Genomic DNA, 26740 nt, shown 5'->3' on the forward strand with positions numbered 1-26740 from the left:
CAAAATCATATAAATTTTTCTCTAACAAATCGGGCTTTTGTAAATCACATGTAAACCGATTGTAAAAGTTACATAACTTTTCTTCAAGAAAATCGGATTACATATTTGTACATGAAACCCGATTCTAAAGCTGAATATTTGGGAAACTGTCATAATAGGATTACATATAGTTATATGTAAACCGATTCTGACAGAAAAATGCTAGAATCCTCCATTTTTTCCACACACATTAAGTAATTCATAAACTAGAAACCAGATTAAGTCATTCATAAACTAGGAGTGCAACCAAACATAATTCAACAATAAGTTTAAGACAAGACATAAGTTTTGACTCCATAATTATCCATACTTAAAGACATAAACATGAATACAACCATTCATTCATGAACATCCCCACCACGACCACGTCCACCACCACGACCACGTCCACCGCGTCCTCATTTACTAGGGTGGGCGCTGCTCGATGCACCTTTAGATATATTTTTGGTAGGGGCTCTATTTCTCTTCTTTTTTGGCTCATCCTCCTTCTCTTCCTCCTCAGAATCATCCTCATAATGCTCCCCAAACTTTGCACCAGCTTCTACATCTTCGAGACCGTTCAATTCATCAATTAGCTTTTCATTGTCCTTCACATTTTCCCTTCCCTGATTTCTAGCTTTACCCGGGTTATCAAGTGTCCGACTCATCTTCTATGTTTCAATTTCAAATAACAAACATTCAATATATAATGCTAAAACCATTAACAAAATCGTAATTGAGTAACAATACACACCAAGTATTCGAGAGTCGTATCTTTGTCCTCTATAATGGGCCTCTCATCTACTCGTATCAATCGAGTATGATAAACATTGAGGTACCACGGCGTGTAACGCGGAATTGCCTCGTCATCTGTTCGATATGGACCAACCAAAGGATATTTGTGAAACGCTCTGTTATCCCAATAATCACATGATGGGAAAGGCCGGTGAACAATGACAATATCACTATCATGTGCTTTGGTTTTTGTCTCATTGAAGTTGAAATCCTTGTGCGCCTTTGGGATTTTTTGTATGTAACCACATTGTCTTGCGACTCTCGACGGGTTGTACATTACATATCCTCTTGGGTGAAACAAAGGCCCATGATATTCACCTTGGTATGGGAACCCAACCTTCTTTCCTTTTCCTTTATCCAAAGACTCCTTGTAAGGATCAAAGACAACATCCTTCGTCGTCAAGTTGTCTAACTGGCGTCTCAAATTCAGATAATCCATTCTTTGTTTCTTTGGCTTACTTCTGTAGGTGTACTTGTTTCCATAGTGCTCTCCGTCCCAATCCTTGTTCTCAAAAGTCCTTTTCGCAAATATTAGGAAGTGAAAATATATCCACGCCTACAGAAAAGCCATATTCCCTCCGAGTTGGTTCCTTTGAGCCCAGAAGCCTTCCTCAACTCCGTCAAAGAGTGTGCAAGGATGGCAATGCCCCAAGAGTAGTCTTGTATCTTGCCAAATAGTTGCAACAGCTGGATAAAGTTGGCATTCACATGGGTACCAGAAACGTCGGGGAAGATAACAGCTCCAAGGATATAGAGTACATACGCATTGGCCGTGGCAATGATACGTTGCGGCGTCACCTCTTTTCCCTCAGTACGAATCTTCTTTGTTCCCATAAAGTTGCTCCTCAGCCTCGAGAGATGGAATATCCTCTGCTTTGCCTTACCTACTAGCATCTCCTTCTTGGATTTCTCCTCATCCCATTGGAACACTTCCTTGGTCCACGCATAAATCTTGTCCCACTCAAGCTCTTGCACGTACTCTTTGTGCTTCACGGCTTTACCTTCTATGCTTAGCCCGGTAATGAACTTCGCATCATTTGTAGTTATCGTCATTTCTCCAAACGGAAGATGTAAAGTATTCGTTTCCACGTAATATCTCTTGGCAAAGGCGGAACAAAGAGGTCTGTCATAACCAAGGTGGACCAAATTGTTGACCACAGAAAGCAACCCCGTAGAATTGACTAGATCGACCACTTCCTGAACTTCTCCACTGGTTGATTCATCAGCTATAAGTGGCATTGCCTCATCTTACTCACTGACGTTCCTGGCTTCATAAGACGGACGACATGCTTGTGATCCTATAAAACCAAACAACCAAGATGGACAACAATCAAAACACTACACTGATAATAATGTTTACATTATATGGCACAAGGTTTAGGTACTTACTATGGTATTGTAGACGATGTCGGCCCAACTTCCTTTGTAACCCCATAATACGTTTCCTCCATCAGCTGGTATCCCTAAAGGTGAATCATCAGGTCCGCGAGCAAACATCTTCAACTCATCGGTCCTGTGGTCACCTTTCTTCTTATTTGGAACTTCTTTCTTCTTACCTTTTCCTTTAGGGTATCCTTCTTGTTCTTGAACGAATTCTCTTATCTCTTTATCACCTTCCTTGTCACCTTCTTCTTCATCACTTTCACTCTCATCACTTTCACTCTCATCACTTTCTTCTTCACCACCTTCCTTGTCACGTTCTTCTTCATCACTTTCACTCTCATCACTTTCTTCTTCAATACCTTTCTTGCCATGACTATCTTCACCACTTTCACTCTCATCACTTTCTTCTTCACCACCTTCCTTGCCACCACTTTGTTCCTCATTAACTCCCTCATCACTTTCTTCTTCTTTGTCACCACCTTCTTGTTCAGTAGGTGTTTTGGGATCAGATTCTTCATGTGTTGGTTGCTCCGCTTGTGGTGGTGGGTCATTGATGATGATCCCTTTGGCTTTACTCCCCGTGCCCCTTGGGTTTCGGTGGGAAGAATTAAAATTTTTACCGTCTTTTCGACGAGGTCCCAAAGGATGAGGAGTAGCATGGTCATATTTCTTCTTATATTTCTTTTCGGCTTGATTTTTTTGCCTGTAGAATACGGATTTAAGCAACAAAAAACAATGGAATAGAAAGCATTTTTAAAGTCAGGGTATATAATCAGTTTACTCGATATACATATGAAATCCGATTCCAAACATATAAAATTAACAATCGGATTTTTGCAAGTGCTAATGTGAACCGATTCATGAAATCGGTTTACTCGACATACATATAAAGTCCGTTTCTGAACTAAACAATCGGTTTTTGTTAAGACATATGTAATTCGATTCCAACAAAATAAGATCCAGCAAGATTGGATACAACAATCAGGCTATTTATACACTAACGATCCCCAATTCCTTTTCACATGCAGAACAATCGGACTATAAGTTTATGAACATAATTTGTTTCTAATAAGAATTGGGTTACTTCGTGACTAACGTAATCCGATAAAATTATCGATTTCTAACCTAAAGCGTGTTATTAAAACCTAGTTTAGAGGATTGGGTTGATATAAAAGTACATGATTCGACTCATTTCTTCCTCCTGTGCGATACGAGAGGCTTCGGATTGTTCTTGCACTTTCTTCGTTCTATTTCGAATCGCTTCAACAAGTCTGGGATTGTCATCACTAGAATGATTCTTGTTAGTAGCATACTTAGTTCTTGGATGCGTCATTTTATGGAAGAAAGAAACGATTAATCATTTTTGAATCGTCGATCATCGACGATTTTTGGTTTCAAAAAAATGGAAAAAGAGGGAGTGGAGGAGATGAATCGATTTTTATGTTAAAAATAAAAACTGATTTTTGTTAGTTAGGTTTATTAAGGATTGATGAGATTAATTTAGTAATATTAATATTTTTTTGAGGGTAATTTTGGTAGTTTACATAAATATTAGACACCCCTTATCATTGTGAATTGGGTAGATTAAGTGGCATAGGACCCAATTTAACAAGGTTAATTATAAGTATGCTTTGATTGTTTATATAGAGACGGCATCAGCACAATTACAAGGACAACCACAAGCACTAACAAGGTGTGACTATTTTGTAAAGTGTATCAAGGATGAAGAGGGAACGATCAGAGCTTTCCGTGCCGAAACTTCCCAGATATGTAAAATCGGATGCCTAGCGAAATGTTACGTGCATAGAAAAGGGAAATATGTGTTGTCGTCAAAGTTAGAAATTGTTGAAAGAAAAGTTAAATCCGGTTTCCTCTGCAAATGTTGTTGTGTGAAGAACATAGACAAGGTCAAGGTGTGATGATGTTTTTTTGCGTTTAGCCAACTATATATTTCACCGATTTGTGAAGTATATATAGCTTTTCAGTATGTTGTGTGTTTAAATTCAAAAGTTGTTTCATGGTTAATTTCCTACTTACCGTTCTCATTTGTAACTGGGGTGGTATTGGTTTTCCTTTGGCTGGTAAGTTTGGGGTTACCTTCTTCTAATTCAAAAGTAAGTATAATAATCTAGGTGGTGTATTATCTGTGTGTGTGTTTTTATTTTCTTGTGCTTAAATTATTAATTGCGATGTAACTTCAGGTGTAGATTTATGTGCAATTGTTGCTGTAAAAACGATTCCTCAACCAAACCCTCAAATCCTCAGCTGTCCAGCTACTATACCCGGCCAGGAACCGTGCAACGGTGCAAGTACACACTATCCCCATCATCATCAACATATCATTATCTAAGTCAAACTTTGCATTATATTGCGCATGCTAACTAGGAACTAGCTAGGCACCGGAATAGTCTTTTTCCTTGTGTTCCTAGTTTATTGTTTGTTTTGTGCATTATATTTTCTTAGTTATTATTCATCCTACTTTGTTCTTAGTTCTTGCTCTGGTGTGTGTCACTTTTCTAACTTTATTAGTGTCTTAATAACAGTTGAAATATACTCCATGACAATAATAAAGAGTATCCCCATGCTCAATCCTGTAATGAGCGCCAGCACTTTATAAAATTAGATGCAGCGTGGCAAGTTCATTCGAAGAGATGCTATATATTCTGCTAGAGCTACTAATTATTACCAGCATACTTCCGAGCATCAAAAACAAAATATCCCCGAAATTGCAATTCAAGATTGTTCACTTCATAATTTTTAACTAATGGCTCACTCACAGAACCTTAAAATTGATTCATATCCCGGTACTTACTAGCACAAAGAGATGCCGGGCCATGAGAAGATCTGTGTCCTCAGAGGTAAAACATTCTGTAGCCGGCAGCCTTAAAACTGGTCCCCGCTGCTTATGCCGTTGTGTGAAGCCGAGAACAGGGTTCCTGTGAATACTGCTGTCAACGATGCAAGGTGTGTTTAAGTAGAAAGCTTTTCAATATGTTGTGTGCTAAGTGTGTTTCTGCTTAAAATGAGTAATTGCTGTGTAAATTAAAACTATGAGGAGTCGTAGATTTATGTAACTAGGTATGCCAAAAGATCAGTGTAATCATATTGAACATGATAAATAGATATTTATCCTAATATGCTAGTGAAGGAAAGAACTAAGTGCACTAACAAAATTCCATCGTGCAGTGAACTCTTTGCTTAGCAAACGTGCCAACGTGCAACGAACTTAGCAAACGTCCCGTTTTTGTCTGTGAGTTTGGACTTTAGATAGCTTACAAAAAATTGAAAAGATAAGAATCATAAGATAACTTAGTACTAGGATAAGTAGCTTCTATCACCTGTTAGAAAGGTGTTGCAAGTGTTTGTATCCAACAATATCCATCCATCATTCATCCTTTTCAAAAACAAGTAAATCCATCCGCTCATATATTGAAGCAGGGAAAATGGCTCCAAAAATCACTTTTCCTGTTTTGGCTTGTTTCCTATTTCTCATGATTGTTCTATCTAGTTTTTCTGGTAAGTAGCAATCACCAAATCATATCTACATCACATTCATTTTTAGTTGTTCTATATTATAGATTTTTATTAGTCGTTAATTTATAATCATATTTTGAATGATAATCCAGAGACAACATCAGCACAACTCTCATATTTTAGAAATTGTGTTGACGGTGAAAATGGAGTGGTCAGGAGCATTGGAAAGGCCCAAACTCGTAGGGGATGTAAAGCCAGATGTGCAAGGAAATGTGACGCCCTGGAGAGATCTGTCTCCACAAATGTAGACAGTTCGGTTGTCGGCAATGCAAGAAAGTGGTTTCAGCTGCCGATTAGGACACTGTTTCTGTGAATGCTAATGTCGAAAGTGTAATGTTTCTGTAACGTTAACTCAAATTAAGTGTGTGTCTGTTTTCAATATGTTGCGTGTTTGAGTGGTTGGTTTTATTATGCAAATGTTGTGCGTTAAGTGTGTTTTTTTTCCTCCTGCTTAAACTATTGCGAAGTAAAAGTGGGTATGAAATGCGGATTTATGTGACACAAGTTATATGAAAAGATCGATCACTGAAATTGAGATCCTCCATGTCTGGATTGCTGGAGCATGTTTCTATCAGGAAACAGTCTTAAACTTGTGTGAAAAGTGAGTGTGCAAACTTATAAAGTCATGTGTAGTGTGTGCGTGTGGTAACTGCCAGGTGACAGTTAACTGTCATGTGTAGAGAAAGATTAAGTCTGTAATTTCAAAATCAAAGATGAATGAAATCAAAACCAGAAGCTTGTCAAACGACATTAGCTTTCTCACATGGTATCATATAAAACCCTAATTTCATATTCCTTTCAATTTTAACTTCAAATTTTGAGTATCATCTTCAATCTTCCATGGCTAATTCAAACAAAAATATACCATTAACATTCAAATCTCCATCAAAATTATCTGCAAACAATTATCATCTATGGAAATCTCAGATAGCTCCACTACTATACGAAGCTATGATCTCTTTCGATTCGTTGATGGATCCTTTCACTGTCCTGTGAAATATGTAAGAAAAACATCTCCTGCTGGTGTTGTTATCGTCACTGCTTCAGATTTCGTCGATTCTGATCTTGATAGTGAATTTGTTTCCAATCCAACTTATGCTTATTGGGTAAATCAGGCTCAACTCTTTTATCTTGGTTATTTTCTGCTTGTATTGAAGAAATTCATTCTCAAGTTATCGATTGCACTTTTTCTCATGAGATTTGGAATCGATTGGAACAAAAATTATAATTCGGCTACTAAATCTCTTCTAACTTAAGACTGATTTGATTAGTTTGAAGAAGAGCTCAGACTCGATGTTAGTTTATTTCAATAGGCACGTTCCATTTCACATCAATTAGCTCAAATTGGTAGAGGAATATCTTATGAAGACTTGGTAATTCATATTCTACAAGGCTTACCATCTGAGTTTAATGTTTTCAAAACATCGATCTGTACTCAACGGTTGAAGAATGAGAATCTCATTACTTTATCAGAACTTCTTGGATTGTTGTTATCTGAAGAAGCTAGAGTTGTTGTTGAATCTAAGGTGGATCTTACTACTGCTTCTGCGAATGTGTTACAACCGCTACAACAACAATTCCAATCTTCACAACATGTTGGTGCACCTGCTTATCCACACAATGATTATCCACATTATTCAGGTACATCATATCCAAACAATTCTGGTTATTCTTCTTGGCATAATACTTCAAATCGTGGTAATTTTGAAAGGCTTAGCTATTCTGGCTTTAGAGGAAATATAAATGGCGGTGGTAGAAACTTTAGAGGAGGTTTCAGAGGAGGATTCATAGGAGGTATAAATTTTCATGGTGGAAGATTTGGTCACTCTGGTGGATCAAACAACTTTTATCCTCCTACACCAAAGTATGACTATTATGTTGAATGTCAATTTTGCAAGAAACCAGGACACTTAGCTCCTGAATGCAGATATAGATATATGCATATTGATAATTCAGTGCTGCAAGCATATCATACTTCTTATGATTCATATGGTGATGATTTTGAGGATTATTGGTGCCCTGAACCTGAGACTTTTGCTGTTTACAATGAGGAAGGTGCTTCTTCATCATCTAGCTGGGTCCATGATTCTGGAGCTACACATCACATCACTTCAAATCGTATAAATGTTAATATGCATTCAGAATATCAAGGTTATGATCAAGTCAAAGTTGGCAATGGATCGGGTTTGAATATTACTCATATTGGTTCTTCCACATTCATCAATAATTATGTTCAGTTCAGTCTTTCTAATGTGCTTCATGTACCATGTATTACCAAGAACTTGATATATGTTCTTCAATTCACCAAAGAAAATAACTGCTATTTTGAATTCTACTTTGATAAATTTCTTATAAAGGACATGGTTACACACAAGGTGCTCCTTCATGGTACTGTTAAAGATGGTCTCTACCACATGGACTTTACTTCTTCTCAGCTCAAGCAAGCATTTTCTTCTAGGCTCTCTTCATCAAAAATTTGGCACAACAAACTTGGACACCCAGCATATCAGACTCTCAAACATGTTCTCTCTTCAGTAGATGAGTTATTGATTATTATTTATCCTCTACTATTTGTTCATCATGTCAATCAGCAAAAAGTCATGCTGAAAAGACGAGGGTACCCAAATATACCTCAATCTAAAACTTTTCATACCTATAAGTCCTTTCTCCGAAAGTGATTGTCTATAGACTGATTCGATACAATACAACTAATCGGTTCACACTTCATGTGATCGTCTATGGATACGAGATCGAGACAATACAACAATGAAGTATGTTTACTTGATAAAAAGGTTTAGACTTAAGCAAACACAATAGGATTCACTAATCAAGTAAATAGGAATTAACGTTTGTGTGATTTACTTTAATTATAATAAAACAATTATAATGCGGAAAATAAAAGTAAATGACACAACAAGATTTTGTTAACGAGGAAAACCGCAAATGCAGAAAAACCCCGGGACCTAGACCAGAATTGAATACTCTCAGGATTAAGCCTCTACACAAAATTACACCAACTTCGTATAGTTGAGACCAAGCAACTAAACCTATAGTTCACCTAGTTCTGTATGTATTACCACGCCTCCAACTTATAAATAAGTCACGTACTTGGATCAATTACTTTGGTTCGTATTCCAAACAGTAAAGGAACAACAAATCTGTTTGGTATCAAATCTCTTCAACCAAGTGATATGAGTCGAACAAAGGCTCTTCTGTTTATCTTAACATAAACTCCTTCGCCAGGTCCTTAGATCTATCTTATGTTCAATTACCAAAGTAATCGTTAAGATTTTGCGATCGACACTCTTAATCCAAAGAATTGGGTTGATGTCGATCTACTCAATTAATCAATCCAATTCTATCACAAGGATAAAACCGATTTTTAGTTGGATCCTCTTTTTACCGAAACAAGTATTGTGCACACCAAAGATTATGAACTCACAAATCAGAAATCTTCAATATCTTTTTCGTCTTCAAATCTTCTTAGATATTCAATAAACACCTGCACACAATCACTTGAATATCTTGTGATCAATCACGCACAGAACGTAGTCTGTTAACAATGGATTATCACAAGATCGTCTTTAGAACTAACAACATTCTAAAGATCCCTGTCAAAACTCTGAACTAGTTTGAGTGAATCTAATATCAGAATAGAAGATTCTCAAGCATAAACAAACTAGGTTCAATCAAAGTTCAACCACCATTAGTCAATCAAATTAATGAAAAACAAAAGATAAACCGTAATTATCTATTTTCCCACCAACGGTACTGACTAGAGCTTCTCAATCCCAAAGAAGACTTTAAATCGAGCGGCCGTAAGAGATTTCGCCTAATTAGGTTACTCTCCTCTCCGAATAGGCGGCTTCACCAGTAGCAGCACAACAAGAGGTAGTTTGCTGTTACGAAGGATTAGTTTGCTAGAAATGCAAACTTCAGTATTTATAGACTAGGAAGTTTGGACACCAAGGAATTTCCAAAGCCGAAAATATTCTCAAGATATTCATTAAAGCAAAAATTCGGTTTCCATAATTCCTGGAAATGCTCAGTCCAAAAATAATGATCGAAATCTCTCAGAAAATCTTTAATTATTAAATGCACATTACTAATTCTTATTTTCCTAAAAATAAAATTAATAACCTTAATTAAAAGATTGTTAACTTATTTATGTTTCGATCCTGGGATTCTCTTCCCTTAGCTATTAAGGAATAACTTTTAACAATTAAATAATAAACATTCACAGCACGTGTTCAAAGTATGTCGACATCCTAACTTTGTAAGTTCTCTTTCATACTTACAACCTTGAAACTGATTTTCCACACTTCCAAACAAGTTTAGAATTGGTTCATATGACTTTCAAGAACTATGCGATTGATCAAATAACATTCAATCACAAATCATGGGTTTAACGGTTCTACCAAAATAAGTTTTGGTTCTACCTCCATGTGAGTATTGTGCATAGTCACACTAGCTTTCCAAAATTTGGTTGACTAGGTACTAGGATCGGTTCCCCACATATATATGGTATCTAACTTGAATGTGTTGAACATGTCCATAGGATCGGTTTTCCTATGTGCTATAAACCTGATGCACCTCATACAAGGATCGGTTCCCCTTTGTGATGTACTACACCTCTTACTAGGATCGGTTCCCCTTTTCCCAGTTTTGGTCAGACATAAAATCACAAACCCGATCATACCATCTCAGGTGATTACTTAAGATCGGTTTCACTAATAAAAGTCATACCAATACATAAGTCAGGCCTTTGTGAATAGTTCTACCAAGAACCCAAACAAGTTGTGAGCGGTTATACTCAATCACACATATTGGTTGTTCATAAGATAATCAATGAATAACAAAACCAATAACACCTTGCAATTTCCTTTTCGGTTCACAAACAAGTTTATGAACTTACTTCCTTAAAACACATGTAAAACATTGTTCCCTATGATCCTCACCTCATACCCATAAATAATCACAATAACATTCAAATGATTATGGCGATGTCTTATCTATAAAGTTTAATGGTTAAGCAATAAACCTCGTATTGTATTCCTTAATACTATGTCTATCTAGAGTTCAAATATGCTTCGCAGTTTTGTTTTCAATATGCACGACTTGAAAGATACGTTAGGGAATGAAACAGTTCAAGTCAAATATCACTAACCTCAAGTAGAAAGATGATTGTTATCGTTGTAGCTCCTTGCTTCTTCACATCTTCAAGTCTTCGCAATACTTGTGCTGTCTCATATCCTAATACTTTCAAGCTAACCTATACGAAGTTGACTCTAGTACATAATCAAGCGACTCTTAACATGAGTTTTGAATCACTAAAATATGACAACCAAACTTGACATACCAACGCTTGATGAGTTCAACCGAGCTATTCTCTAACACATGATCTACCTTATCCACTTAGTTCTACAAATAATGTGTATGGTCCTTTAGATTTGATTTACGCAGATGTATGGGTCTCACCATTCTGTTCTATTAATGGTTACAAATATTATGTCTCCTTTATAGACTCCTTTAGTAGATTTACGTGGTTTTGTCCATTAGCTTATAAATCTGAAGTACTTGAAACCTTTGTGAAATTTAAAGCATTTGTGGAAAATCAACTTAGTAAAAGAATTAAGTTTGTTCATTCTGATTGGGGAGGTGAATATAGAACTGTTTCTTCTTATTTGGATAAATGTGGCATTGGTCATATAGTGTCTTGTCCTCATGCTCATGCTCAAAATAGAACAGCTGAGAGGAAACATAGACGTATAGTTGAAACATGATTGGCCTTACTTCATCATGCTTCTTTGCCTTTATCTTTCTGGTCATATGATTTTGAGACAACAAAATTTTTGATTAACAGACTTCCAACACCAAAACTCCAAAACTTGTCACCTCTGGAATTCTTGTTTCACATCAAACCAGACTATCTGTTTTTACACACATTTGGCAGTGCTTGTTATCCCTATCTCAGGAAGTTTAATCATCACAAGTTGGAGCCAAGATCAGTAAGATGTATATTCCTTGGTTACAGTCTTATGCACAAGGGCTATAGGTTCTTTAATCCACATACAAATAAAATTATTATCTTGAGATGTACAGTTTGATGAAACAGTTTTTCCCTATGCTTCCATATTGGTCTCTGATTCTATTCCTGCTACTCTGCCAACTATGAATGTTACTTCACCAACTGCACTTGCTACTGAGTCATTACCCGCTACTACATTGCAACCTATTCCTAATGAAGCTGATATATCATCCTCTGGCACTTCATCTTCATCTGATATTGTTTCACCCCCTACTTCTGTTGCTTCAAATGCTCATCATATGAACACTAGAGGTAAAATGGGCATCACAAGACCCAAACCAAGAATTTATTCTTCAGAAGTTCAGTCTGTGTGTGAAGATATTACAGTTCCCATATGTTATACTGAAGCTTGTAAGGATCCTAATTGGAGAGCTGTTATGGATGAAGAAATCACTGCTCTGTTGCAGAATGGTACTTGGAAACTGGTGCAAGCAATTGCAGGACAAAATGTGATTGGCTGCAAGTGGATTTTTAGAATAAAAAGAAGAGCATATGGTTCTATTGAAAGGTATAAGGCAAGATTGGTGGCCAAATGCTATAATTAAGTTGAAGTGATTGATTATCAAGATACATTTATCCCTGTGGTCAAGCCTACTACTGTGATGATCATTCTTTCTATCTCTCTTTACAAGAACTGGCAGATAAGACAACTAGATGTGAAGAATGATTTTCTACATGGTGACTTATCTGAAGATGTCTTCATGATCAACCACCTGGTTACATGGATAAATTGCTTCCCAGTCATGTGTGCAAGCTTCAAAAATCTCTATATGGTTTGAAACAAGCCCCAAGGACTTAGTTTGAGAGATTGAGTCAGTTTCTGGTCAAGAATGGTTTTCTTCTTCTAATACTGACACTTCACTTTTCTTTAGAGTGACATCTACTTCCTTGCTTTACATTTTAATTTATGTGGATGACATTTTGGTGACAGGAAGTTCTTCTACTGACATAGATTATTTCATTGTTGTTTTAGGCAAAGAATTTGCCATTAAAGATTTGGGTCTCTTGCATTTTTTTTCTTAGGAATTCATGCTACACAGAACTCAGCAGGTATCTTACTCTCTCAAGAACAATATGTCTCTAATATGCTAGTCAAGACTAAAATGGATAATGTTGATAGATGTGCAACTTCTATTTCTACATCAACATCTGTGATTAATTCTTCTCCATTTGAAGATCCAGTTCTCTATAGAAGCACAGTTGGTGCACTTCAATATGCAACAATTACAAGACCTGATATATCTTATGTTGTTAATAGAGCATGTCAACATTTGAAGAATCCATCTGATGCAGACTGGTCAGCTGTGAAGAGGATGCTAAGGTATTTAAAGGGCACTATCTCTCATGGTTCGCAGTTTAAGAAGTCTATATCTCTTCAACTTCAAGCTTACTCATAGGCTGATTGGGCTGGTGATATCACTGATAGAAGATCTACTGGTGGCATGACACTTTTTATGGGTCCTAATATTATTTAATGGTGCTCCAGAAAGCAAAAGACAGTTTCAAGATCTAGCACAGAAGCAGAGGATCGTGCTCTGACAGATGCTACTTTATAACTAGTTTGGGTTCAGTCCTTGCTTCATAAACTGCAATTTTCTTCTCCAAAGGTACCTGTTCTGTGGTGTGATAATATGGGAGACACATACTTAACATCAAATCCAATCTTTCATCACAGAATGAAGCATATAGAGATTGCATTCACTATGTCAGGGGGTTAGTTGATGCAAAGGCTTTGGATGTTCGTTTTCTCTCAACACGGGATCAAATAGCAGACATTTTCACAAAGGGTTTATCTAGCAGTAGGTTTTCAGCATTACGGTACAAGCTCAGTGTCTCTGCCGGGGGGGGGGGGGGGGGGTTGTCAAGAAACAATCTTAAACTTGTGTGAAAATTGAGTGTGCAAACTTATAAAGTCATGTGTAGTGTGTGGTAACTGCCAGATGACAGTTAAAATGTACGTTAGTCACCTGCTTAGAAGGTAGCGTGTTTTGAAGTGTTTAAAAACACCTGAGAGAGAGAAAGATTAAGTCTGTAATTTCAAAATCAAAGTTTAATGAAATCAAAACCAGAGAAGCTTGTCAAACGGCATTAGCTTTCTCACAATTCCGATTTTGTCACAATCACGTACACGATTACCACTACACGAAATCAGAAAATTTGTAATTCCCGATTTTCTAATGCATATTCTTTTTTGTAACGTCACATCGAGGATGGTAATTTTGTAACAATTTTTGGTATCTGTTACTGAGTTTCGGGAGTGTTGTGTACAATTACCTTCCTATCCTCAACTTAAATTTCCAAGTCACATTATTATTATTTCTTATTACTATTAGCGCCTCTATTACTAATACTAACTCCCAATTTCTTCTCACACTAAAGGGATACCCAGCATCCCAACTCTTCCCATTTTTTTCTCCAACATTTTTTTCACATTATAACTCTTCATTTTAATCACCAAAAATCAGAAAACAAAATTAAAATCAATGAAATTAGTTTGTTTTTCTTTTAATATGTCTGAAAATTAGGAGAGAAAAAATACATCGGGAACAACTGAGAGCCTAAGATACATCTCCATCCATTTCTCATTTCCGCTCCATCCATTTCTATTCCATCGATTTGAGCTGCGGAAACTTCGAGATGCCGCTGCAAAAAACTTTATCATCGGCAACAATGAAACAATCAATTCTTTTGTGATCATCGATTTAAGCTTAGATTTGAGTTTAATCAATCTCTCATAGAAATATTGGCACTGATTCATAATTTTGGAAATGCATCTGGGTTATCTTCATCTAAGGTATTTCATTCATTGTTCCCTGAAACGATTTTTTTTCAACATTTGGGGGTTTAATAATTTTACCAATTGGATGTTACAAAGTATTGATTTTGGATGGTGCAATTTCTCACGATGATTATGAACATCTCTATCTTTTAGATAAAAGATCTGCACAGGATTGTAGATTTTAGGTTTATGGTTTTTGTGTTTGTTGATTGTGATTGAGAAGATCTGTATTTGTTTATTGTGATCTCTATATTTCTATCCGAGAATATCTAATAGTGAGGCTTTAATAAAATCTGTCAATGAACATATATAATATGTTAATTGGAGGAATTACGGGTTAACTCTTCACATTAAGTTAATTTTGGAAAGTCATGTTGGTTGGTCTTTTAGTCTTGTTAGGATATTTAAAAATGGTGTAACCGATTTCCTGGCAAAAAAATCCAGAACTACCATGTTTGTTTTCGAATATGATGAGGTTATTCCTCCTTTAATGAAGATGTAATCCTTAGGGACAAACCATTTGTAGCCATCCAAGCTTCCTGAATAAAAGAAAGAAAGAATGCTAGAGCGATTATAAAAGAACTCTCACTTCTTTGGTAGAATCTTTTTTTCTTCTTTTTTTATTCATGTATATTCCATCTAGGGAAATGCATATATTCTTTTTTATCGTTCGATAAAAACACACAAAAAATTGTCTTGTTAATCACAAAATAAGTTTAGCATGTATTTGAGTTTTTTCTTTTCTAGATTGTATATTTTAATTATTAACGTAAACGAAATCCTTTTTCGTAAAACAAAAATATTTCAGTAGCAATTGCAGGCCCATCTTAGAATTTTCAGTACGCAACGCGAACTCAAAGTATAGAGTTTTTATATTTGTTACCAGGTTAGAGACACGGTGAATGCATGGGAAGATAAATTTATAGACCGAAAGCAATACTTGGAGGCCAAACATCTTATCTATTTGTTGAGTTTTTCATGTTATATTTTGGGTTCTACATTTGTAATTTGGCATAAGATGGCCAAAAATTGGCATCTAAAATTGAAAAGTGTGATCTAACGGAAAAGCAATTAGTGACAGTATATATGTTGCAATTTAAGGAATGCAAATAACTGTGACAAAATTATTTAACAAAGAAGAATGTTGGGCCCCTACAATTTGGGCTCTACGCAATTGCCTGGACTGCCTACCCCATGAGGTGGCCCTGGTATACACCATGCCTACCCCATAAAAGAATATGTACACGGACATATTACATGTTGGTGTAGGATATATAAAAAGGCGTCGTGAATCACGCTAGATTTGTGCCAAGGAAGGATAAGAAGAAAATGTGTTGGGCACACTGTTTGTAGAAACTCATCCATTTTAATTTTTTTTTTTTGCTATGTTTTGGTTTTTAATGCAAGGAAAGCTGTGGACTTGTAGCATTGCTATAAGTAGTTCTCTCATATGGCATCCCATAAAACCAGACAAACATATACTAAATATTCATCTCAACGATGGCAACCAAGGTTTCATTTTTGGTTGTCTTCCTCTATGCAATTGCCAGCATGTCAGGTACCGTACGTACATAACTAATTACTGGTTGTTAGTTTTTCTTTTTTGGTCTTACTGGTTGTTGTCTATAAAGATTTATGTAGTATGAATTGCTGAAATGTTTTGTAGAGACGGCATTTGCTAAATGGGAATTAACTCCGGTCATCATGACATCGTCACTGGCTGGGCGAGAGATATGTGGACGTGGTGACATTTACCAAACCATTTTATGCGGTCCAACAACTGTTTGCGACTGTTGTACTAATTGGTGCGAGAGTAAATGCAAAGGATTGCGCAGCTCAATTACTAATCAAAACTGCAGAAAATTTACAAACGCCCAAGGTTCTCCTATTGTGGAGTGTGAATGTTGCTGCAGCTACTGATATATATATATATATATATATATATATATATATATATATATATATATATATATAATAGAAGATCAATTCAATATTCAATCCTCTTTCAAAGTCCAACCGTCAGATTTGTATTAAAATTAAACAAAAATGAGTGTTCGTATATATTCTCCAACTGTCGGTTTTGCTTATCAGCCTTGAGAGCATCTTGCATTAGGGAATGATGAATTCGGTTTGTACGTGGGCTTTAGTAATTTGACATCTGGATTTTAACCGCGACATGTAGATTGTTGTCTTGACACGTAGGATTTGAGTTCGCCACATTGCACGTCTTAAACTTTTTGTTGCCAACTGACTAGACTGATGATAATAGTTTTTTAAGTAGACTAAATTTCCTATCATAAAAGTTTACAAGTTTTTAGTGACCTTGATTTGGAAGAGAAAACCAGATAGGAAAATGGGACAGGGAAAAGAAGTGAAGACCAAAGATGAACCCCAAGTTGAAATTCAGGTATATATTTTCATATTTGATCTATTTATGTTCTTCTTAACGATATTATCATCATCTTGTATCTTATAGTTAATTTGTTGAACTAATGCATGAGTAAATCTTGTAGGAAAGAGGGGAAATATTCTTCTTTTACAGACCAAAGGTGAACAAAGATGAAGCACATAGTCCTGACGATGTCCAACGTTTGTACATAGTGCTTAGGCCGGAATTCGGTGAAAAGACTGTCGAAGAGAAACAGTCTTCAGATTCCGGTAAGGAAGGTGCTAGCAAAGCCGGAGGTGGAAAAGGGTCATCATCATCGTCAGATTCCGGTAAGAAAGGTGGTGACATCAAGGGTAGTGAAGGTGGTCATGGTGAAGAGGTAATTAAATTTTACATTTATACAAGATTTATTATTTATTTATTTGGTTTATTTGACTTAGTGATGAGTTACCGCGTCTAAATGTGAAGGAAGTAAATATTGAGAAAGATGTGCTGTTGAGGTTCATAGTAATGGGGAAAAAGAGTCTGCCAGATCCTAGCAAGAGAAGTAGACCATATTGGGGGTTTGTGGAGATGGTCACCACCAAAATAGACGACGTAAAGACTGCGCTAAAAGGAGGTGCATACAAGACCCATAGTCTGTCAGACTATACTCTCATGTGCATGCGCCATTACTTATCTCGTTATTTATGTTGCAGAGGAATATGATACAGCGACACGAGGACATCGGCATACTTCTCCAGCACGGGCACTAGCTGAAGGCATCTATCGCATATTACGGCATAAGCCAGGAGGCAAGAAAACTCACACCCATCTCATCTACAAACTCGAATTCCCACCAGAAGACGAGAAAAATGAACCTCAAGAATCTCTCAACATAGAACGCGAAGGTTCTTTTCTTATTCAGATCAAGAACCCGGATCAACATAATCCGCAAGGTGGTGGTGGTGGTGGATTTGGCGGACTTCAAACCAAAAGAAGAGCAGCATTCCCTGCGCATCTGCAAGGACAGTTTGGGAAACTGCGATATTCTTCGGCAGATCCGCCGGATTTTCTCAACTACGAGGGATGCGAGTTTCTGTTGATATCTGCGTCGGATGATATTGAGGAAGAACTGGGGTTAGAGTTGAAGACGGAAATAGGCGAAGCTGGAGGTAGTCATGATGTTTCGTGCTCGGATTTGGTGAAGACTTTTGGTGAGACTGCTTCGACCAAGCCCCTCATGAAGGGTACTTGGGTTTAACCGGTTTCTTTGCTTTGTTTTGTCGCCTTTTTTTTTTTTTTTTTTTTTTTTTTGTATGTAGAAATACTGGTGTTTTTGTATTAGCCTCTTTAACTCCTGAGCCGTGTACAACGAATGATTCAGCCTTTGGGAGATTTACACAAAATGAATAAATTTCTTGTGGAGACCCGTTCAACCTTAGGCGACTAGGCGATATGAATAAACACCTTTTGGGGGTCAACCTTAGGCGACTACGCAGTATGAATAAACGCCTTCGCCTTTTGGAGTTCAACCTTAGGCGATCTACGCAGTATGAATAAACAGTCCTCACTCGGGGGAAAAAAACGAAAAGGTATGGCTCTTACCAGTATTTTTAGAAAGCCCGGGAAATAAGAAATTTATTTGATTCCCTCTAAAATGTCAGGGAATCAAATTTGAGTCCTAAAAATATCTTCTAAACCGGCACTTAAAAGTTCCCTTTATGCATGAAGATAAACTCAATTTGTTTGTTGAATCGGTTAAATCCAGCTCACATTGTAGGAGCTGTCAAGTCGTGGTCCTTAGAAGCGGTCCAGCTTGATGGAGGTGATGCTATCAAGTCACGAGACTGTGTCATTGCTTGAACTAGTGTATGTGGAAAAGAGTTTATTTGTTTCGTCTGGATTCCATACATCTTGGCAACAACTTATTGTCTTACTCTTATCCATAGATTTTGTGGATGAAATGCACAACGCTGAAATCTTTATATTCTTAACTTATGTGATTGGGAATTTGGCATTTTCAGGATACGAATAATTTTCTTGTCGCTTTGGAATTGTTGTTTTTAGATATTATCATCCAGTGTACTTTTATATTATTAAGCAAGGAAAAAAGAAATCAGTTTGGGGGAAACACTTGATATATCAGCGGATCACAATGGGAGAACAAGGACTAGGTTATGGTTATCCCCCTTAAGAATTAGCTTTTGTCAAATGATTCCTAAAGTCTAAACCAAGGAAGTTGTTTTTGCTAACTTTGGGAGAGATATGCAATTATGATTTAAGTGGATTCTATCGCATTAGACACAACTTGTTACGTAACAACATTTCTTGTTTCTTTTTCTTCATGGTACATTTGAGGACTTTTATTTATTTATTTTTCACAAAAAAGGCATTCCTCGCAAGGGTACGTAGACAGTCGCAATGAGTTGCAGCAGTGATGGTCCAACACCCTGTCACTCATATCATCTAATTACGAGGTGATTACGGCACCAAAATAGATCATATCATCGGCTCGACAAATGTGATACAAAAGATGATTTTTGCCATACTTGATGAGGTAATTGCATTCTATTTTTTAGAAGCTCATATTGCTTATATATCAAACCGTTCAAAGTAGACATTCACCAATTGAGCACCAGGAGTGGCCAGGAAAGGAGACTAACAAGTACGCAAGTAAGGGAGAGCTTGCATAAGCCATTGGCATCACAGGGATAATGCAAAGAAAATACCGCATGAGCCTGGCTAATGCACTTCTGCCACAAGCAAGATAACTGCATACATTTCATCTCAATGCCCAAGCAAAGTAAGGATGTGGAAATAGGCTTGCAATTGCCTATGTACCATTCTAAGGCATGCCTCATGCCTGGACTGCACTCGGAAGCCACTGATGCATGCAAGAACGCATCATCATTAGCCTTCAAGGATTTTTACCTTCGCAAAATAAGGGTAAGTTGGAAAGCTGTGGAAGATGCATCATGCTTGCCAAGCATTTTTGCAAAGGAAATTAAATGTACATGCGTTTGCGAAGCTAGAAACGAAACTTTAAGACTCGGTCACTCTTGATCATAGTGGCGTATCAGGGAGGCATGGCCTGCCCGGCTGGAACAGTAGGCGTTTTATCTTCTATGACATATATGTTGCGCACAGTACATGGCCCGACTTGAACACCCAACTACTTTTCAGGATAAATAGCTCTCTCCATACCCTAAACATTTTATGTATCTTCCCCTAGAGTATAAACCACCACCATAATAAGATTTACTCTTTTATATGTTAACTGTCTGGCATGCAGCGCATTGGTACATTCCCAGCATTTTATCTGGATATTCAGACTATGCTAATTGCCTTTACAAAAAAATAAGATGTCATCATCAAAAAGAAGGTGTATTGGGGAAACATCTTTATTGCGAACTGTGATATTCATACTCTTAGTGGAAAACAGTTTAGCGAGTTTCAGCTTAAAACATCCTCAATAAACATAAAAATCAAAGGTGCAAGGGTGTCACCTTGTCGAAAACCTTTAGTAACACTGAAAAAACCTATAGGACTACCATTAACTAAAATTAAAATTCTCGTCGAGTGCTAAATGTTTAGAATCTAACTGCACCATGATTCAGAGAAACCATATTTGCGAAAAACTTCCGTCACAAAGTCCCAACTAATTATATCAAATGCTTAAAAAATATATAGCTTTAGTACAACATTGTCATGCTTTCTATCAACCCAATTTCATTAATCCTCTCAAAGGCTAAAGAGATGTTTTCGTGAATACTTCTACCCTTCATGAAAGCCACTTTCTCATTTGAAACCAAGTTTCCTAACACTTTATCCATCCTAGTAGCAAGAAATCTTAGTAAAGATTTTGAAAAAGAAATTGATAAGGACAATTGGCTTAAAATCTTTAATTGCATCAGACACATTATTCTTAGGGCCGATACAATGAAATTAGAATTGTACCATTTGGAATCTTCTTCATCTCCCAGCAATTTATGATTGATCTAAACCATCTCTGAACCAACACACAACAGTACTCAACACCACTATGCTACAACCGTCCTTTCATGCTCCATTAGATCACCACTGCCGTACTTGTATTTTACAGCTCACTGAGATAATTGAGCCAAAACTTCCTTGAAATTCATAGATCTTTAACATACAACCATTATTCCAGTTCAACATTGCCAACACCAACAACCATTCTCATTAATTGTAATACCATCTCACGCAACATTCGACACTTTAACTCCACCATTCTCGCCCATTCAATTTCATCAACTGCAGCCAAATACTGGTATGCTTTAATCCATTCCAGTTCAATACCCAAAACATCTCATCTCAATGCACTGAGTTAAACACCACTGCTCAAGTCCTAACTACATAACAAATACACACCACAATCAGCATCAACACCAGTTGTGACCCAATTCCAATCATTTCATCCCCCAACAACTCATAACACCATATCCACCACAAACCAATCATAACTTCATTACTACTTCCACCTTCAACTCCAGTTCTGCAATAACAACTACATAGAGACCGTTATGACTAACTGTATAGTGATTATATGAACCTCTATTCTTGAGACTTAGGCATATTAGTCATTCCAGTCAGTATAGCTGACTCACCTGACTTAGATCATTTGACTGAGTTAGCTCAGTCTAAACCAGATTCAACTCACTGAGTTGACTCATGTGACCAAATGGTTGACCAGTTGACCCTTACCAGGGTTTGACCCATTGACTTGACTTGATCAGACTAGACTTTGGCTATTGTCCTGATTTTGGATGTTGACCGTTAATTGACCATGTTGACTGTTAGAGACCGTTAGTTGACCCTAGTGAACCAGACCTTGTGTAATGGGCTTGTTTAATGGACTTGGGTTTAAGTTTAGTGTTCCTATTTTGATGTATTGGACCACTTATGGTTCGAATTAGCCTTTAGCTTCTTCTACAAAGCTGCGGATATACATTAGACCTATCCAACGGACGATAGAATCTACTTATTGGATTAGTATATCCTTAGATATGTCAAAGATAGAAAATAAAAGATATAGAAACATAAATGGCCTTAGAACCATTAGATAGTTTTGTATGTTTCTTGGTAAGCCTTTTTGGCTAAACTCTTAGAGTGCTTGTATGATTAACAAATCATATCCCAGCAGTGTCTAAAAAAATGCCAGAGAAACCATCTTCCCCCTACGCGCTATCAGCTCCTAAATCAAACATTACTTTCTTAATTTATTCAACACTAGGCATTGCATTCATAAAAGTACTTTCCTCATCAGAAATGCTCGCTTGCTCAATGTCAAACAACTTATTATCGATTATAGAAGCGAGTATTTTGATCTCCATCTTCTATCCAAGTTTCTCTCGACTTCATCTTAAGCATAACTACAAACTTAGTACGAACTTCATCTACAAATTTTCTTGCATCCGTAACCTTTGTACACTGTAACTCATCAGTCGGATCATAATCAAGAAGGTTATTTTCGGTTTCTAGTTTCAGCTCAGGTCATTTAATTTTAAATTTTACATTGCTAAAAACATTTTTATTCCATAACTTCAAAGCATCCTTTAGCATTTTCAATTTGCTAACAGAAATAAAAGGGCATCCCCCCTCAATAAAAGCTGCCAATTTTCTTTCACCAATCTTATAAAATTAGGATGAGTGAACCACATCCTAAGAATACAAAAAGGAACCCTCCGAGGTCTTGGACTGGCAAAAGAAAAACCAATAAAGGAAAAACGGTCGGACACAATTCTCACTAAATCTTTGCATCTCCAATTCTTAAACTTCATGAGCCAAGCATCATTGACAATGGCACAATGCAATCTAGAAACAATTTTGCGAACCCCACTCTGACCATGTATATTTCTTTCCAATAGAATTAAATTCGACGAGCCCATTATTACTCATCAAACTTCAAAAATTATTTACAGACTTTTTTAGGTATGGGTGAGCATGGGCCGGTATGGACTAGTTTTCACCTCATCTGCAGCGAAACCAATACATTACGGATTTCGAATTTGCCACCGGCATCCAATCCAGCATCTAACGGATTTGCATCCAATGAACGCACGGATGGACGGATTGGATGCGGATGATCCAATAGCCAACACAAATGACTCCTTATAAAACCTACATATCTTATATATGTATACAAATCTAAAAATGCCATGGACAATACTCCAAGTAAACACCTTGATAATTCCTAAATGATTCGTACTATATTCTAGAACTATATAAATACCCTTAATTTATGATAAGTCCTATGGGCTAGATTGAGTTGCTAGATTATCCAAAAAGTGTTGCAGTTCAAAAAAAAAATGTTGTCTGTTTGTTAACACTAGTTCTCTCTCCTAACATTTCCTCGCAGTTGAACTAGCAGCGAGATAGTAGCGCTGAATGGTTTAGCGCTACAAAAATCACCTTTTCGCTGAATGGGTCAGCCTTGTGCAATTTATTTTTTAATCCGACGGTTGAGATTTAAAACGCTGAAACAAACAGCGATGGGCTGACGTGGACCGCTAATCTAGCTGCTAGATTAGCACTCCCATAGGACTTAGGAGGTAGTCTTAGCTGACGTGGACTGCTAATCTAGATGCTAGATTAGCATATCATAGAACTTAGCCTTAACGGATCTAGATGTCCGACGAATTTTTAAGGTTGCATCCGGGCCTGATCCGTAATCCGTTGGATTTCAAAAATGCCATTCGCATCCAATTCGAACGGTTCGGGCATCCATCCGCAAAAACACGATTGATCCCGGTTAAATTCGCAGATTACGAGCCAAATGATCACCTTTAGTTAGGGGTCATACAATATTTCTTCCCAAATCGCAAGATACAATTAAAATCTCCAATACTAATCCAAATAATACGTAATTAATAATCTATGATACAGATTATTAATTTGGTGTATATCCACTGTCATGATGACTCACATGCTAGCTTAACACCTTCCTACTTGGGTGTACTTTGGCATGCAAAGTTTTACATGAAGCCAACAACAAAACCTAGTGCTTGTTTTCACCGCATGCTTTTACAACATGCATAGTGACATATCTTGTCATGTGGTGGCTATGAAATCACCAGCTCAAGACTTTCATAAATAAGCTTGTTGGGGCTACCTTTTTGTATCCTATTTATTTTCTAAGTTGAATAGAAACTCTCTTTTCCTCTCTTATATATCTGAGTTTATCTAGCATTAATACTTAACTAATATAATTAGTTGTTTTATTATTACACGTTATCAACACGAATTATCTCTATTTTTTTCGAGTTTTGGATTATTATTGGTTCTGGTAAATTAGGTGTTGTCAAATTTTTCCGAAGCAAAAGGTAACTTTAACTATTATATTATCGTTATGTCTTCAAATTTATCTAAGCTAGACTTTGCAGTTTTAGATATTTCTGGTAACAACTATATTTGATGGGTTCTGGATGCGGAGTTACATCTCCAGGCCAAGAATCTTGCACACGCAATTAAAGAGGGAAATGCGGCATCCGAACAGGATAGAGCATTGGCTTTAATTTTTCTTCGTCATCATATCCATGACGGGTTAAGATCAGAATATTTGACTGTTAAGGACCCTGAGGTTATGTGGAGTTGCTTGAAAGATAAATATGACAACCTGAAGATGGTTATTCTGCCTAAAGCCAAAAATGATTTGTTGAATTTACGTTTGCAAGATTTTAAATCTGTTTCTGAGTATAATTCTGCATTGTTTAAAATCATTTCACAGCTGAAATTTTGTGGTGAAAATGTTACCGATGAACAATTACTCGAGAAAACTTTTACCACTTTCCACGCCTCGACTGTTGTCTTGCAGCAACAATATCGAGAGCGTCGTTTTAAGAAACTCAGAGTTAATTTCATGTATGCTTGTTGCAGAACAGAATAATGAGTTATTATTGAGAAATCATGAATCTCGTCTCGTGGGCTCTGTTTCTGTGCCTGAAGCACATGCGACAACGAGTTCTACCAATGGTAGTGTACGGGGTAATAATAAGGGTAAAGGGAAACATAGTCGTGGTAATAAAAAGAACCAACACAAGAATTCAAGGTTCAAGCCAAACCACCAAGAGTGTAAAGATGGCACCCCGAAGAAAGAGCAGAAGCCAGATAAAGGAAAAGATTCGTCTGACAAACCTATAAAGCACAAGAAGGATGTTTATTACCGTTATGGTATGACTGGTCATTGGTCACGTACCTGTCATACTGCCAAGCATCTTTTTAATCTATATCAAGCATCCCTGAAGCGACCCGTAGTTGATATTGAGACAAATCTTATAGAGACCAATGAGGCTTCTACTAGTTCTCCCCACTTAGACTTTGATTTTCTTAAAAAGTCAGAAGAAGAGAAGTGGGACATATCTGATTTTCTTGATAAGTCGGATGATGAAGAACTTAACTAGTTTTGTATACTAGTTGTGAATTTTGTAAATCTTGTAACATAGTTATGTGTGTTCTAAGCTGTATTTTGGTTTGTATACTATATTTTGTGTGTATAATTACATGTTTAATATACGACGTATGTTTTATTAAATTTATGTTGTTCATGTATTATATTTGTTGTGAAAGGTATGGATTCCAGAAGTAATCTATCAGAAATTAATCTTGACGGTGAAGATATTTGTTTGGTAGATAGCGGAACGGCTAATACAATATTTCGAAGTAATGAATATTTTACCGATTTAAAAGGATATAAGGCAAAACTAAACACTATCTCTGGTTCAACAAATATAATAGATGGTTCCGGAAGAGCCAATATTATCTTACTCGGAGGTACAAAATTGAAAATCAGTGATGCCTTGTATTCCCTGAGATCTTTGAGAAATCTGTTAAGTTTCAAAGATATTCGCCGAAATGGATATCATTTAGAAACAATAAGTGAAGATAATACAGAGTACTTATGTATCACATTATCTGATACACTTCAGAAACGTGTTGTAGAGAAGCTTGCAGCTATCTCTTCTGGGTTGTATCTTACAACAATCAAAGTTATTGAATCTTATAGTATCATAAACCAGAAGTTTAATGATCCAAAAATGTTCAAGCTTTGGCATGACCGACTAGGACACCCAACATCTACCATGATGGGTAGAATAGTACAGAACTCTGAAGGACATCCTTTGCAGAACCAGAATCTTTTGTTAACTACGAATATGAATTGTATTGATTGCTCTATGGGAAAATTGATCCTCAAACCGTCATTAACAAAAGTTTTTCTTGAATCGCCAACTTTTCTTAAGAGGATCCATGGAAACATATGTGGACCTATCCACCCTCAGTGTGGACCTTTTAAGTATTTTATGGTCTTAATTGACGCATCTACTAGATAGTCACATGTTTGTCTCTTATCCACAAGAAATATTTCATTTGCTCGGCTTCTCGCCCAAGTAATTAGGTTGCGTGCACATTTCCCAGATTTTCGTATAAAGTATATTCGGCTAGATGGAGCTGGTGAATTTACATCACAAACATTTGATGCATAATGTTTGTCTGCTGTGTTGATGTTGAACATCCTGTAGCTCATGTTCATACACAAAATGGTTTAGCTGAATCATTTATTAAACATTTGCAGTTAATAGCTCGTGGTTCAGGTCTATTTACATACTTATTGCACTTTTGTTTTGTTTGTTTCTGTTTTAGGGATTTGGATTTGAATTTTCTGTTTTACTTATTGCTACTGATTTCCTTAAGATTGGTTGTTGATGGAAATGTTGAGGTTTAATCTGTTGTGTTGTTGATGGAAATGTTGAGGTTT

The 26740-nt window shown here is 36.7% G+C and overlaps 3 protein-coding genes across 3 annotated transcripts; 2 read left to right on the forward strand and 1 right to left on the reverse strand.

The window, feature by feature from the left end:
- Positions 1-1344: 1344 nt before the first annotated feature.
- LOC113360709 lies at positions 1345-3529 on the reverse strand. Its single transcript, XM_026604181.1, has 5 exons — positions 3375-3529; positions 2613-2899; positions 2203-2444; positions 2056-2111; positions 1345-1936 (listed from the first exon to the last, which is right to left on the reverse strand). Exons 1-5 carry the CDS (start codon positions 3527-3529, stop codon positions 1345-1347), a joined length of 1332 nt encoding a protein of 443 aa, XP_026459966.1.
- A 13417-nt stretch (positions 3530-16946) lies between these two features.
- Positions 16947-18229, forward strand: LOC113362154. Its single transcript, XM_026605124.1, has 4 exons — positions 16947-17004; positions 17111-17365; positions 17455-17605; positions 17685-18229. Exons 1-4 carry the CDS (start codon positions 16951-16953, stop codon positions 18227-18229), a joined length of 1005 nt encoding a protein of 334 aa, XP_026460909.1. The 5' UTR covers positions 16947-16950.
- Positions 18230-19713: 1484 nt separating this feature from the next.
- LOC113360710 lies at positions 19714-25388 on the forward strand. Its single transcript, XM_026604182.1, has 3 exons — positions 19714-19914; positions 24434-24728; positions 24865-25388. Exons 1-3 carry the CDS (start codon positions 19714-19716, stop codon positions 25386-25388), a joined length of 1020 nt encoding a protein of 339 aa, XP_026459967.1.
- Positions 25389-26740: the final 1352 nt, after the last annotated feature.

The sequence above is a fragment of the Papaver somniferum genome, chromosome 3 (assembly GCF_003573695.1).
Source record: "Papaver somniferum cultivar HN1 chromosome 3, ASM357369v1, whole genome shotgun sequence".
NCBI lineage: Eukaryota > Viridiplantae > Streptophyta > Magnoliopsida > Ranunculales > Papaveraceae > Papaver > Papaver somniferum.

What these genes read in the sequence shown, in the direction of transcription:
- LOC113360709 (XM_026604181.1), bottom strand. Translation starts at nt 3,529, where the DNA reads ATGACGCATCCAAGAACTAAGTATGCTACTAACAAGAATCATTCTAGT. An exon ending in GAAGAAATGAGTCGAATCAT is followed by an intron (nt 2,900 to 3,374) that starts GTACTTTTATAT and finishes CGTATTCTACAG; the next exon opens with GCAAAAAAATCAAGCCGAAA. An exon ending in ACATCGTCTACAATACCATA is followed by an intron (nt 2,112 to 2,202) that starts GTAAGTACCTAA and finishes TTGGTTTTATAG; the next exon opens with GATCACAAGCATGTCGTCCG.
- LOC113360710 (XM_026604182.1), top strand. Translation starts at nt 19,714, where the DNA reads ATGCACTTCTGCCACAAGCAAGATAACTGCATACATTTCATCTCAATG. An exon ending in TTTACCTTCGCAAAATAAGG is followed by an intron (nt 19,915 to 24,433) that starts GTAAGTTGGAAA and finishes TTACATCTCCAG; the next exon opens with GCCAAGAATCTTGCACACGC. An exon ending in TTCACAGCTGAAATTTTGTG is followed by an intron (nt 24,729 to 24,864) that starts GTGAAAATGTTA and finishes TGCTTGTTGCAG; the next exon opens with AACAGAATAATGAGTTATTA.
- LOC113362154 (XM_026605124.1), top strand. Translation starts at nt 16,951, where the DNA reads ATGGGACAGGGAAAAGAAGTGAAGACCAAAGATGAACCCCAAGTTGAA. An exon ending in AAGGTGGTCATGGTGAAGAG is followed by an intron (nt 17,366 to 17,454) that starts GTAATTAAATTT and finishes CTAAATGTGAAG; the next exon opens with GAAGTAAATATTGAGAAAGA. An exon ending in AAAGACTGCGCTAAAAGGAG is followed by an intron (nt 17,606 to 17,684) that starts GTGCATACAAGA and finishes TTTATGTTGCAG; the next exon opens with AGGAATATGATACAGCGACA.